This window comes from Gopherus evgoodei, chromosome 3 (assembly GCF_007399415.2).
Source record: "Gopherus evgoodei ecotype Sinaloan lineage chromosome 3, rGopEvg1_v1.p, whole genome shotgun sequence".
Classification (NCBI taxonomy): Eukaryota; Metazoa; Chordata; order Testudines; family Testudinidae; genus Gopherus; species Gopherus evgoodei.
This window is the reverse complement of record NC_044324.1, coordinates 204,243,158-204,258,185: the sequence shown is the minus strand read 5'-3', so window position 1 is coordinate 204,258,185 and position 15,028 is coordinate 204,243,158. Positions and strand designations below refer to the sequence as shown.

General features: G+C 41.0%; 1 protein-coding gene across 1 annotated transcript in view; it reads left to right on the top strand.

The window, feature by feature from the left end:
• USP34 (ubiquitin specific peptidase 34) overlaps positions 1-15,028 on the top strand; it is a 311,265-nt gene that overhangs the window by 129,517 nt on the left and 166,720 nt on the right. The window contains 5 exon segments of the mRNA XM_030557848.1: positions 4,247-4,336; positions 5,373-5,468; positions 6,849-6,931; positions 9,627-9,781; positions 10,656-10,769. Of these exon segments, the coding sequence (XP_030413708.1) occupies positions 4,247-4,336; positions 5,373-5,468; positions 6,849-6,931; positions 9,627-9,781; positions 10,656-10,769 (538 nt within the window).

Sequence of the window (15,028 nt, the reverse complement as noted above, 5' to 3'; positions counted from 1 at the left end):
TCTCCTCTTTTCCAAGCTGAAAAGTCCTAGCCTCTTTAAGCTGTCCTCATAGGAGACCCGTTGCAAACCCCTGATTATTTTAGTTGCCCTTCTCTGAACCTTTTCTAGTGCCAGTATATCTTTTTTGAGATGAGGAGACCACATCTGTACGCAGTATTGAAGATGTGGACATACCATTGATTTATATAAGAGCAATAATATATTCTCTGTCTTAGTCTGTATTTCCTTTTTAATGATTCCTAACATCCTGTTTGCTTTTTTGACCACCTCTGCACACTGCCTGGACATCTTCAGAGAACTATCCATGATGACGCCAAGATCTCTTTCCTGACTACAAAAAGGATGTGGAAAAATTAGAGAGTCCAGCAGAGAGCAAAGAAATGATTAGGGGACTGGAGCACATGACTTACGAGGAGAGGGTGAGGGAACTGGGGTTATTTAGTTTGCAGAAGACAAGAATGAGGGGGATTTGATAGCTGCTTTCCGCTACCTGAAAGGGGGTTCCGAAGAGGATGGATCTAGGCTGTTCTCAGTGGTGGTAGAAGACAGAACAAGAAGCAATGGTCTCAGGTTGCAGTGGAGGGGGTTTAGGTTGGATATTAGGAAAAACTTTTTCACTAGCAGGATGGAGAAGCACTGGAATGGGTTACCTAAGGAGGTGGTGGAATCTCCTTCCTTAGATATTTTTAAGGCATGCACATATGTGGTTCGCCACCCCAGACAGGATGCGGCCACTCCAGCTCTGATTGGCCTCAGTGTTCTCCCAGTCCAGAGACAGGGTGGACAAAGTTGTCACTGTGCCCAAACCGGTGATTGCCTCTCTGTGATGGTGGTCCTCCCTGGGGAACATGCTCCATGGGGTCCCGTTTAGGGTCTGGCTCCCATCCGTGGAGCTGGTGTATGGCACGTTGGACCTGGGGTGGGAAGCCCATGTGGGGAACGTGTAGACCCGAGGTCTGTGGTCCACGTAGGACCTTGTCCTGCATAGAAATGTCAAAGAGCTCAGGGCAGTCCATCTGGCATGCGTGGCCTTCCGCTCACATCTGGAGGGCAGAGTGGTCAGGGTTCTCACAGACAACACGGCCTCGATATTCTACATCAACAGGCAGGGCGGGGCCCACACCTCTGCCAGGAAGCCCTCAGGCTGTGGGACTTCTGTATAGCCCATAGTATTTGCCTGCAATCCCACCACTTATCGGGCACCCAGAATTCTTGGGTGGATTGCCTGAGCCAAAATTTCTCCTCTCAGCACGAGTGGTCATTACATCCAGAGATGGTGCACAGGATTTTCCAAACGTGGGGCACTCCCCAGGTGGACCTGTTCATTGCATGGCAGAACCACCGGTGTCCACACTTCTGCTGCGGTAGGGGTTGGGCATAAATGCCATCTTTGATGCCTTCCTCCTGTCCTGGTCAGGCCAGCTTCTCTATGTCTTTCCCCCCGATCCTGTTGATTGGCAAGGTCATGGAAAAGATAAAAACAGACAGAGTCTGGGTCCTCCTGATAGCTCCGGTATGGCCCTGACAACATTGGTATGGAACCCTCACAAGCCTGGAAGTCACCCCGCCATGACCGTTGCCATCCCGCCTGAACTTGCTATCCCAGGACCAGAGCTGACTCCTTCACCCCAACCTAGCAGCATTTCACCTCACGACGTGGCTACACAATGGTTAGGCAGGGAGGCAAGGACTTGCTCTGAAGGAATTCAGCGCATCCTCCTGGAAAGCAGATGGCCCTCTACATGTCGGGCCTACTTGTCAAAGTGGTCTTGGTTTTCCCAGTGGGCAGCTGATCAGAGCGTTTCACCTGTGACTGCTCTGATTCAGCTCACCTTAGAGCCCAAGGCAGAGTGCCCTCATCTGTCAAGGTGCACTTGACAGCCCTTTTGCCCTTCCACCCGCCAGTGCAGGGCCATGCTGTGTTCTCCCATGCCATGACTGGCCGATTTCTTAAGGATTTGGATTGTCTATTCCCATACGTTAGGCCCCCAGTCCCGCAGTGGGACCTGAACCTGGTGCTGATGAGGTTGGTGGGTCCCCCGTTTGAACCACTAGCTACATACTCCTGGTTGCACCTTTCATGGAAGGTAGCCTTCCTGGTGGCAATCACATTTGTTAGACGGGTCTCAGAGCTCTGGGTTCTGACCTCTGAACCCCCGTACACTGTGTTCTGTAAGGATAAGGTTCAGCTCCGACCATATTCTTCGTTCCTCCCCAAGATGGTCTTCGCCTACGGTATGGGTCAGGACATTTTCCAGCTGGTGCTCTGTCCCAAGCCCCGTGCATCCAGAGAGGAGCGCTGCCTCCACATGCTGGATGTGAGACGGGCTCTGGCTTTTTGCCTAGAACATAAAAGTTGTTCAAGAAGTCCTCACAGCTGTTCATCGCCTCTCATGCGTTTGGCTGATCTCCACTCAGCAGCTTTCCGACTGGATCTTCTCATGTATTCATACTCGTTACGACCTGGTGGGAGTCCCCCTGCTGCCAGTTGTGATGGTGCATTCGACTAGGGCACAAGCTTCGTTGGCTGCATTTTTGGCCATGTTCTCATCCAGGACATTTGTAGGGCTGCCATATGGTCTTCGGTTCATATGTCCACCTCACATTATGTGATCGTCTCCCAAACCAGGGAGGATGCCAGGTTCAGCAGGGCTGTACTCCATCCCGAGTGTCTGTGAACTCCTAGCAAACTCCAACAGATATAGCTTGGCATCACCTATTGTGGAATGCACGTGAGCAATCACTCAAAGAAGAAAAGACAGTTACCTTTTCCATGACTGGTGTTCTTTGAGATATGTTGCTCATGTCCATTCCGCATCCCGCCCTCCTTCCCCTCTGTCGGAGTTGTCTGGCAAGAAGGAACTGAGGGTAGCGGGAGCGCACAGTGCCCCTTATACCACATCATAGTGGCGCCACTGCAGGGGTTGTTGGGGCGCTCGCCTACTGGAACTGCTAGGGGAAAAACTTCTCTCACTGGTGCACGTGGCGAGCATGCAAACCTATTGAGTAATGGACGTGAGCAACACATCTTGAAGAACACCAGTTACGGAAAAGGTAACTGTCTTATCTCCAATTCGCTAATCCAGAACCAAATTGATAAAACTTCATAGCGTAATCTTGTTCGTAATGGGCTAACTGATTTACTAATACCATGATTTATGGTGCATAGTATTTGTCATGACAGATGTGGCTATGACAAACACACAGCCATACATTTAACTGTCTAGGGCCCTTAACAGACCAGTTAAGGATTGGTGATTTCATTCTTAGAGCTAAATTCTCCAACCAGATCCACTGCAAAGATATTAAATAAGATACTTAAATGGAGAATTATTTTTAGCTTCAATATGTAAATGGAGATCCTCTGGGCCATTCCTTGCTCCAGCTAGGGATCCGCAGTGGCGCAGTACATCCTAGGCATTTAAGCCTAGCACATTATTCATTTATATTCTATTGTCTGAAGCTCAGCATAAATAAAAACTAATTCAGGTGAAATAGGTGACCAAGCCGTAGTCCGCAATCTTTTCCCTGTTATGTTCTGTTACCATTTTTATTAGGAACTGTTTTTTTAGTATAAGACACATTATATAAACCTCTTATAATTGTTTAAACTTGAAAAAATTGTTGCCGTATTGTTTGAAAATGAAATATAAACATAATTCAGCACAGCAAACAGCAGTGTGCAACATTAGGCCCTTGGGGCACTTCTTGGGTTGTTGAAGATTTCAGCAATTAGCCTTGTTTTTTGCCTGCTCCTGAGGCGTGCACCGGTAGCCTATATATACATATCTTATTGTTACTGTATTGGCAGTTTGGGGCAGATCTAATTCTGTTTACATACATTTCACACGATTAAAACTGGACCTATTTTGCTGACATTTCAAAAGAAAATGCATTACCTGTCAGCATGAAACTCCGATATATTTATGAACGTGTATTTGGCATAATCTATTGAAATATCAGACTTCTGGAACGAACAAAGTGAGTACTATTTTATTTTATACCTGAGAACAATCTTGTGCGTAAAGTATTATTTATACATAAATATTTATAATATTCACACTTCAAATCTTGTTCATGAGAGGGTTACATACAAAGGTGGACTTCACCCAAATATGCCCAATACTTTCAATTTAAAGTGAATTTGTCAGTGAAGAGCATGCACCCCGACAATAACTTTAGGTACTGTCAGCGATTTTAATTTACAAAAATCATATTCCAGTTATTTATTTTTTCCTCCCTTTAGATCTGTAGTAGTTTCACTTCGTCTTCTTCCAAAGTTATTTGGTACATTTCAGCAGTTTGGGAGCAGTTATGATACACATTGGATAACAATGTAAGTAAAAATACCTTCTCTCACTTACCCCCCTACCCCCAAAGGAAATTGATGATTGCCAAAGGGCTGTTGATAGGATAAAGAGCCTTTCACTTCTAAATCACATATTCAAACCTCGTCCAGGTCTCAGGTTGATTAATACTCAAAGTCATTACCATCTGGTGGCCTCTATGAAATGAGTTCTCTGTCTTTAAGTTCCTGATGAACAGATTTCTTCATAAGATAAGCTTTATCAGAACTGAGGCTAAGGCTAGTGTTTGGGTGGATATGCACCGTTAGATCCCCGTAAGTGAATTCGCTGTAGAATGCTGGAAGTGCATTAATGGGGACAATGTGGGTAAGCTTGTATTGCCAGAGACTGTGCAGTAGCTGTTCTGATTGTAAATCCAATCATTTTGAGCAATGCAAAATTCACTAAAAATGTTAATGTTTTTAAAAGTAAAGGCTGTGTAGTGCTGTTCTGCCTTAGGGGAAAATCAGGTTCAGTTTTTGGTCTCTGAGCTGGCAGAAGTTTTGAGTGCTGTGGAGGAAGCACACCTGGACTTTTTGGAAAAGTAGTGCCTTATGTCACTCATCAACAACCCCTGTAGCCATTTAGACCTTTATTCAGCAAGGTGCTTAAACACATACCTAACTTTTAAGCATGTGAGTAGTCCCATTGAAGATCTTAAGATTGGTCTATAAATATTTGGCTAAAATATAGTTTGTCAGTGGAACTACTATTGATGTTCTTAAAGTTAGACACTTACTTAAATACTTTGCTGTATCAGAGCCTTACAGAACAGTGTTGATAGGCTCTGAAGGAAGTTCCATCTGTTAGTCCTAGGCCAGAAAATGATGGCCACACTTAGGAGCCTTAAGGATAAGAAGATAAGAGCAGAGAAACATAGTGGAGACTTCTCAAGATTCTATAAGTGATGGGGCGCACCTCCAGTCATATGGAAAGTGGATTGTTAGCTTTGTTAATTTGCTCATGAATTTTCCTACAACATATATCTCACTTAGGCAAAATATTTTTTCCCTTTAAATTGCACAGGTGGGCAGAAAAAGAACTTAACATGATGAAACTCTTCTTTGATAATTTGATACACTACATTCAAGCAGTAAGGGAAGGACGACATAAACATGCATTGTAAGTATAGTGTATGCATCTGGTTTTGTGAGTATTAAATATAATTTTATAATTTTAAACTCATTGTTCTTCTCCTTATGGCAATTCCTTCTGAGACAGTTCCTTTTTTATTATAATAATTAATAACCCTTGTTGGGGAAATGGAGGTGCAAGAAAGGTGAGCAGTAGGAAGACTTGCTGCAACCATATTATGTCTTTAGTCAGATATTTATAGACTGATTTTAATAAGACTATCCTTTGTGTCTCATATTAGCATGTTAAACATCTGCCTTTAATTTTAAAAACGTTAATCCTTTTCATTCTTTCTAAGAGTGATCCTTGTTAATCATTATTGCTTTGAATGTTTACCTTTACTGATACAAGGTGAAGATTTCTTTACAGAAATTGATCAAAGACATCTATATTAGTTTCTTTAAAAACCTTTAAGGTGTTTCTACTAATTTTTCTTTTGCTATAAAATCTCATTAAGATAGTACAGTTGGCTTCAAGTACTAAAACTTTAGTGCCCATTTTCTAACCCGAGTGCCTAACATTAGGTGCCTAAGTCTATTTTTAAATGTAGTTAAAAATGGCCTGATTTATAGCAGTGCAGAGCACTTGCAACTCACAGGATCTGCATCTATGAAAATCAGCTCACTTTTATGTATGTATCTATATATTGATACAGGTGCCTAACTTCAGGCATCCACATTTGAAAAGTTTAGCTTTCAGTTAGGGTCTAATTTTCAGCTTCACGAAAACCTTCATCTGCATATGCAAATCCTGCAGTTAGATATCTGTGTGATGAGTGACAATTTTTAAGGCTGGTTTGAAGCTGACTGAAAATTTAGCCTTCTATGTGAAATAGTTCATTGTTGAAAACTAGGTCATATATTGTTCTCCTCCTCTCTTTTATTTTAAGTAAATCTGCATCTCATAATAGGTGGGGAATATAATTAAAATTTGTAGGCAGCACTTGCAAAGATTGCTGCAAGAAGAGTAATTCATCTTTATACAGTGGTTGGAAGTTCAGATATTTCTGAGCATTTTGTAGGTGTATTAGAAACGTAGTGATGGGCCCATTCTTCATGGTGCTGAGCAGATACAGTTCCTACTAAAGATGCATAAAGTACACACAAAACTCACCTATTGCTCCCCGACCCCCTGTTCTCTTTTTCCAGTTACTTTGTATTGTGCTACGATCTGTATGAGTGGGTTTACATTACTTCTTGAACTTAGTTTGAAGTTTTGAAAGTAGTTTTAAAAAAGTAATGAGAAATGATGTTCTTATATTTGCTCAAGTTTGTGCGTGTGCGTAGGGAGGGAGAAGGATCAATATAAGTAATTAAACATTTGCAAATGAATTAAAAATATGTTTTTTTTTTAAATATTCAAATATAGGTACAGCCACAGTGCAGAAGTTCAAGTGCGTCTTCAGTTTTTGACATGTGTTTTTTCAACTCTTGGATCACCAGATCATTTCAGTAAGTTTTTTTATATTACCTGATAATTAATATCCATCCCTTGAATTTTACAATTAAATGTATCTACTTTTTAACAATCTGATTTTTTTTTAATGAGTATGACCATATTTTTTTTTAAATCACAAAATCAAAGGTTAATCTAAAATGCTGTACTTTAAGAGGAGGGCAGTCTTGTAGGTAAAGCACAGAACTGGGGATCAGAACTTTTGGATTCTATTCCCAGCTTTGCTTGGTCATGTCATTTAACTTCACTGAGCCTCAATTTTCTTATGAATTGGGATGATGATAATTAAAATTAGATTTCCCTATATCATTTGGTTTGAGGTCTTTGGATGGAAACTGCAGTATGAGTGCAAAAATGTTATTTATTTTTATGTTTTAATAATGTAACTTACGAGTTGTTTTCTGGAATAATGTCTTGTGTGCTAAATAGTGGTAATATTTGATGACAATTAAATATTTTAGAATGAAAGTGATCAGTATACAAATTTAATTCCTATAATGACATTAGTTTATTGAGTTAGAACAGCAACCAGTGAACTCTGATTCTAATGAAGTTATGGCACTTAAACTAAAATATACGTGACTGGATTAAGTATGAAGGACAAACATGCTGCTCATGTACCCATTCAGAGGAAAAGCAGGCCTGGGGGTAATTTATTTAGCAGCAAAGCTGGATTTTCAATAGAAGATTGAAATCAAGGAGCACTTCACAAAACACTTGCACAGTATAGCAAGACCAAGAACTTAATGTGGCAGCTGGAAACAGATGCAGACAAAGAGAATCTGGAATGTGAGATTGAACTATTGACACTATTTCCCTGAAGAAAATTTATACAATCACAATAATTAATTGAATAAACTTCCACTTCTGTGTCATAACATAAGGAAAGGCTGGAGAATAATAATTTTGTCTAATTAATTGCACTACATAATATTGTTGGAACTTGCTGATGAGCACATTAGAAGCACCTGGTCAAACATGTGAACAAGGTGTTTTAGCAGCAAGTAGGAGAGGAAGGGGGATGTACTAATTATTGGCATTCTCTTTCTAACAGCATCAAAGAAAATGCAACTCCATACACAACAGCAAATGAAAATGAACAGTAAGAACATGCTACTGGTTCCAAATAGTGAATAAGCCTAGAAATTCCTGTAGTAATTTCTTTTCTAGTATGAACAGTCAAGATTAAGCATTAAAAATACTCCAGATGATATCCCACTTGGCTGTCCTGTACTCCGTTTATCGTATTTGGATAAGGCAGCCTCTGATGGATGATAAGATCTGCGGCATAGCATAGCTAATCCTTCAGGCTTCTATAGTTTTAGTAATACACTCTCTTAAAGTTTAACTTTGTTTCAATTTAAATTGATTTGATTTTTTTAAATGTAAAATCTATTTCTACCAACATAGAGGGTCTGTATTTTCCCCAGGCCTAATACCGGATTACAGGGTGAAGACAATATGAGGACTCTAGATGGTTGCCACAGTCTTCAAAATAACCTTTCCCCAAAAGATTAGAGTTAGAGATAAGATAATAGTTAGTGAGACTGTCAGTAATAAGCGATAGTTAGTTATCTGCTCATTTTGGTCAAACCATGCTTTTAGTAGCCATGTGGTTCCAGCTAACAGTGTGTAGGCTGCAGCTTTCCAAGTACCTCCTGAATCTGCATGATCAAAACTAGCCAAAATTCAAGAAGATATTACTATTATTGCCACCTGCTGGTATCGCTGTGCTGCCACAGGACCAGATAATCCAGCCTCAGTCTGTTCGATTTTGTCCATGCAGTACAATAGATAGAAAATTCCTAAAATTGATAAAATATTAATTCTGAGTGAGCTCTTATGGATAAGTAGACTGTTCACTTTTAGAATTGTTGTGCTGATCAAGACTTCATGGGTACCATGATGTAAGAAAAGAAAGGTTACTTAGCTGTCAATATGGCACAGAACCTCACAATTTCTCTGTGCCTCAGTTGATCATACTCCAAGTTCAGTTTTCACCAATGGCAACTCTAGACTCTTTCCCCTCAGAGTTCATCTGTTATAGGTTGTCTGTGAATCAAGGTGACCTCAGGATAGCACAAAGAGAGGGGTATTTAGGAGTCATAATATCAGTAGTCAAGGGCAGAAAATTAGTATGATGTCCTACAGTGCCATTGATAAAATAGTCCACAGTGTTCTCCCTTGAAGAAATCTGCAGCCTAACCAGTAACGCCAGTTTCTGAGTGCAAGCCCAGTGCTATGATGAGAGCTGAGTAGGGTATTGAGCTCCCCTTGAAGGAAGTAACAATCAAATCATGACAAGGATATAATTCTTAACCACAATCTCCATTCTCAATTCAAAAATGAAGTCCAGAATGTGTGTAAACACATTATAAAGTGAGAAACCTCCTGCAATTTGATAGGCATGAAATCCTCTGTGTGTGTTTGTATGGATATTCACTTCATCAAGGACAAAAAGCCATGACAACTCCTCAGTTCCACGCTGCACAAAAATGCTAGAGAAAGAGATGCCTGTCAGTTGATTGCTACATGTGGGAGATAAATAGTTCTTCTGCTGCTAGACGTATTTTTAAAACTTACCATCCTGACAAAGGGTTTTATGCCTTTTCTACTTGTTATCCTGTTTTAGATAGAATATGCAAATTTATTGACATTATAAAGAAGCATTTAAAAACATTTTATTTCTAGGATTGAGTTTAGAACAAGTGGACATTTTATGGCATTGTTTAGTAGAAGATTCTGAGTGCTATGATGATGCATTACACTGGTTCTTAAATCAAGTACGAAGTAAAGATCAGCATGCTATGGGAATGGAAACCTACAAGCATCTTTTCTTAGAAAAGGTATATGAAATCAGTTTTTAATTTAACCTAATTAATTTGAGTTTACATTTTTTTGTCTGTATCAAAGTGATTTTAATATATTTAAAGTTACTTCTGTGGGGAAATCCTGCCATTTCTGCAGCAACGGAATGCGCCAGGTGCAAAGGAACAATTCCTCTGCATTGTGAGGTGGAAGGGAATCCTATTCAAGTATCCATCCCATCCGCCAGCCATAGATTTCTAGTCTGCAGTGTCTCTCTGTGCATCTCGATGGACTTGGGTTTCAGGACAGACCAGAACCAACCTGAGGGAAGGGGAGGTTTGCCAGTATATGGATCCACTGTTCTTGCCTTCTGTGGAGTGAAAGCACAGGAGCAGCAGAAGGCTTAGGAGTTTAGTAGTGGTTCCAAATTGACTGTTACTGCTCCACTGACTTCAAGGGAAAATACCTGTTGTCTGCTACCCTTCTTTCTGAGACACCCACTCCCTTTTTTATATAAAGTAACATCTTGGTGTGTAATTCCATTGTCCATATGCATCCTAGTTGTTTTTAAATCCTGAAGAATCAGTTACGTTAGCAAATTGTACTGTTGCTGACAACCGTTTAAGTGCTAATGTGACAGTGCTGAAAATGTTGTCCATTCTAAACAGTTTCCAGCACCAATTCAGGGGGGTCCATTGGGGAGGATTGTCATTATTCATGGTTTTCTCTGTCCAGTACAAAGAGATTCATATTTTTTGCTAAAACAAAACTTGACTGACCTTACAATTTTTATGTCTGTTTTGGGGTGGCAGTGAAGTTCTTGTGTGTTTTGAGAATAAATGCCCTGAAATCATTGCCATCTCTATCGTTATCAATTTTCTTTTCATACTAAGGCACATTTATTTTATTTAGATGCCACAGCTAAAACCTGAAACTATTAGTATGACTGGTCTAAACCTGTTTCAACATTTATGCAACTTGGCCAGATTGGCTACCAGTGCATATGATGGTGGCTCAAACTCAGAGGTAAGTATGGACAACATGCTACAATTTCCCTTCTCTAAAATTAAGTTAATTCTCTGTTCATTTTTTTAGCTATATCTTAATATCACTAAGGTTATTAGTGAGAGGTATTGATCATGAAGTGGCATTACACCACAACCCTATATTGGGGGCAATGCAGAAGTCCACTCTAGTGAGAGCTCTAGGAACTATAGATCTCAAAGTTTTCAGGTGTATGGGGGACTGTGACTGATGCCCTACTTCTTCGTGCATGCATGCATTCTCCTTCATCTGTTATGGAGGGGAATGGACTATAATTGTGACTGCTCTTTGTGCCTTCTGGCAAGACTGCAGTTATGTGGGTTGTTTTCTGATTTCTCTGGGTAGGGGGTTGATGAGAGGCCATAGTGAAAATGTCACATTTTATATATGTCATGATATAATATATCTTACATTCATATAATATGCTATAGATTGTAGAACATCTTGTCCTGATAGATTCTTAAGTTGTTTTTACACCACAAAGCACCTCAGAAATGTAACCATATTTGAAGTGGATGTTAGCAACCAATTGACACACTGATCAATAGTATCCTGTGGAGAGGAGCTGTGTGGATGGACATGTGAGAATTTTGATTGAATTCACTGATGCAAACCTCTGTTCTTGCAACAAGTACCATGAGATCTTTAATGTTCATGTGTGCCAGGCCGGACCTCTGTTTTTAAAGTCTCCTCTGAAAGCACTTCCATTTATAAAAGGTGAAAATTTAGCCTCCTGAATTTCATGAATACACTTTCCTTCTACGATTAAAAAAAAAAAGGGTGGGGAAGGTGAGATTTTAATGTTGATAATACAAATAGTTTGCAGATATTCCGCAGTGGAAGACACTTTTAAATTATAAATTACTTACAGTGCTTGCAAACAGTAAAAAATCAGAGACAAGATAAAATAAGTCAGTCATCACAATTACATCAGTGTAAAACTGTCTACTGGATGGGGCGATCCCAATGGAAATAAGCCTTTTGGAAACCAAATTTCTCCTGGAGATCCCCATGGGACGTGACAACTCCGTACCATTCCAGCATGAAACTGCCAGACAGGAATGATAAAGTCCATAATGATTTAATTGCAGCAGCAGGTAGAATTCCTCCATTCCTGCTACTACACCTTTTCACTGGGTGTAGCATGCTAGCCCTTGCATACTGGTCTTACCATGCAGACTAATGCAAAAGGAGATAGGACCGTGTTCCTTTTGGGGTGGTGTTTGCTCACCAGAACACTAGGAGAGACCAGTCGCTGCACTACGAAGTCAGGAAATATATTTTATGACAAGGCTTGTGTGTGGGATGCGAAGAGAGTGAGGAGGTTTTGTGTGTACTCTTTCCTCTCCCCCCACCTTTCTGTGCACATATGTAAGAGTCTGTCAGAATCTGGCCCAAAATGTTTATATGAAACGCTTGTCCTAAATATTAAAAGCTACTAAACATGTTGGAAACTGTTTAAAAAAAAAAGAGAAATACAGTGAAACCCTGCTATAACACAATAATTGGAGTCCAAAAAATTTGATCATGATAAATGCGGGGTCGTGTTATAGCGGGGTTATGAAAATTTACCATTTCAAGCTGGTCAGTTTCTCTTGGGCAGAAAACGACTTGCATTTGCGAACTGCCCATAACGATAACTGAAAGGGTGTAGCAGTAATTAGTGACAGCACAAGCTAATCAACCTATTAAATGAGCCAGAACTAGCCTGAGAATGGCTGGGTTTGGACTTTGAAAACCGGAGTTTTGGAACCTGGGACACTGGGGCTGGAGCTACTCTCAAGAGATCTGTACAAAGGTGCTCAGCCTACTCCCCTCCACCAGGAGAGCTGATTGCAGTGTTTGACACTGAGGAGTTGCTGATATTCAGAGCAGAGTTCTTGCCACTGTTTCTGTAGCATCCCTCCCAGCTGTCAGCCTGCTTCAGTTGCGGGGGCTCTCAGCCAGGCAGTGAGAGAGTGAAACACTTGGGGAGAACAGGGGAGATGTGCAAGGGGCAGAGGAAGAGCGAGGAGCAGCTCAGGAAGAGAACGGGGAAGCAGGGGTTAGAGGGGAAGAAGCAGTGAGGAAGGCACATTTTTTTTTCTTATTTTTTGCTTGGGGCGTCTGAAGCCACCTTATGATCGCGTTATATCCAAATTCGTGTTATCATTGGGCACGTTATAGCGGGGTTTCACTGTAGTTGAGCTTGCTTATGAAACACGTTTGTAATCACTGGTGGTATTTCGTTTTCCGTTACTGTACTTTACATTGTCTTATATGTACAGTGTATCTTATAGTACAGTGTGGCACATATTAAGAACAAAAGTGGTACTGTTCTTATAAACTATCCAGGCTGAATTTCTTGTAGTGAAAGTTGTGGTTTGTGCTGCTGATGTCATAAATAATAACGTTCTAGAACTAGTTCAGGAACTATTTAAATAAAACAAGAAAGATGCAAATATTTATTATGATATAAATTATATAAATATTTCACTTGCATTGATGAAGCCCATCTAATTTTTGGCAGTCTATATATACCTGTCAGAGGGGTAACCGTATTAGTCTGGATCTGTAAAAGCAGCAGAGTCCTGCGGCACATTATAGACTAACAGACATATTGGAGCATGAGCTTTCGTGGGTGAATACTGAAGTGGGTATTCACTCATGAAAGCTCATGCTCCAATACGTCTGTTAGTTTATGGGTGCCACAGGACTCTTTGCTGCTTTTATATATACATAATTATCTATATTTAATAATTTTTAGTTCTTTGAATGTGTTAATTTGGATCCCACTGTACTATGCATGTGCTTCAAGCATGTGAGATTGGAGTCTTTTTAATAGCAGTGGGAATAAAAGGCAGAGTGGCCATGACCATCTAATAGTTCCCCTTTGCTGCCCCTGACAGTGAGAGAGAGCTCCGTGGTGTCTGTGCTACTACTGTCTTTAGTGTTTACTAATCTTTGTTTTCAAAACCATCTTGGGAAGAATTTGTTCCCCTTTCTTCGAAAATCTACGATCAAATGAGATTTAAAAAACAACCCCCACCCCCACCCCCAAACCATGACCTGGTTCAACAAACCCCCTGTACAGTGAGGTCAGGTGTGTCATACTAACTGCCATGCATTGTGACGGACTCTAATGATATGTCTACATTGCAATGTAAGCCCAGGGTTATTGGGACTCGAGTCAGCTGACCCTGGGTTAGTGAACCCAGGGCTTGAGCATCTTCACAGATTGTTAACGCTATGTTAAGAATTTTCTAACCTAAGCTCGAACCTGGGATTCTGGAGTCCACACTGCAGCATGCAGGCTCAAGTGAAACCAACCAGACTTCCTAGTGCCCTCCTGAAATGTGGCCAGTCCAGCCCTTTAGCGATGGTGCTCTATAGGAAAACTTTGACTGTCCACCATGCATGTTTCAGGAAGTTTGATAGGATGTGTTGGCAGGCTATTCAGTCATTTTGGTCTGTGCACGCCCAGCTACCAGACCCAGCAACATGAAAGGAGGTGTCTTTTGAAGAACTTCTTCTGCTTGAGCTTTCACTCCTGTGTCAGGAAACAAGCAGAGCTTCCGTCAGATGCTGGTGGACATTTTGATTGCATCTTGTGATCCCACTAAAGGCAACCTGTCAGAGCTTATGATGGAGCACAAGGAAGAGGCAGAGGAGACAAACATGGCAGACCCAAACTAGCTGATGCGGCTTATGACGCTTCCTACAGCCATTGATGCCTGCTATGTAGACCAGTGCTTCTGGAGCAGGGTCACAAGCACAGACTGTTGGGACCACATCATCTTGCAGAGCTGAGATGACCAGCAGTGGATCCAGAATTTTCACATGAAGAAAACTATATTTCTAGACCCTTGTGAGCAGCTTACCCCGATCCTCCATTGTAAAGACCACATGCATGAGGGTGACATTCCTGCTTAATTGGTTGCTATAACCCTCTGGAACTTGGCCTCTCCAAGCTGCTACAGGTCCATGGCCAATCAATTTGATGTTGGAAAGTTGACTGTGGGTAAAATGGTGGCAGAGGTTTTTGAGGCGATTAGGTGTATGGTTTATCCCGCTGTAGCAGACATAACTGATATTCCTCAAGTAACTGCTGGTTTTCAGAGAATGAGGTTTCCAAACTGTGCTGGTACCATTTGTGAAATTCATGTGCCGATAGTTTGCTCTCCTCAAAGAGCACATTAATACATAAGCCACAAAGGATACTACTTCATTGTTTTGCAGGCCTTTATGGACCACAGAGGTTG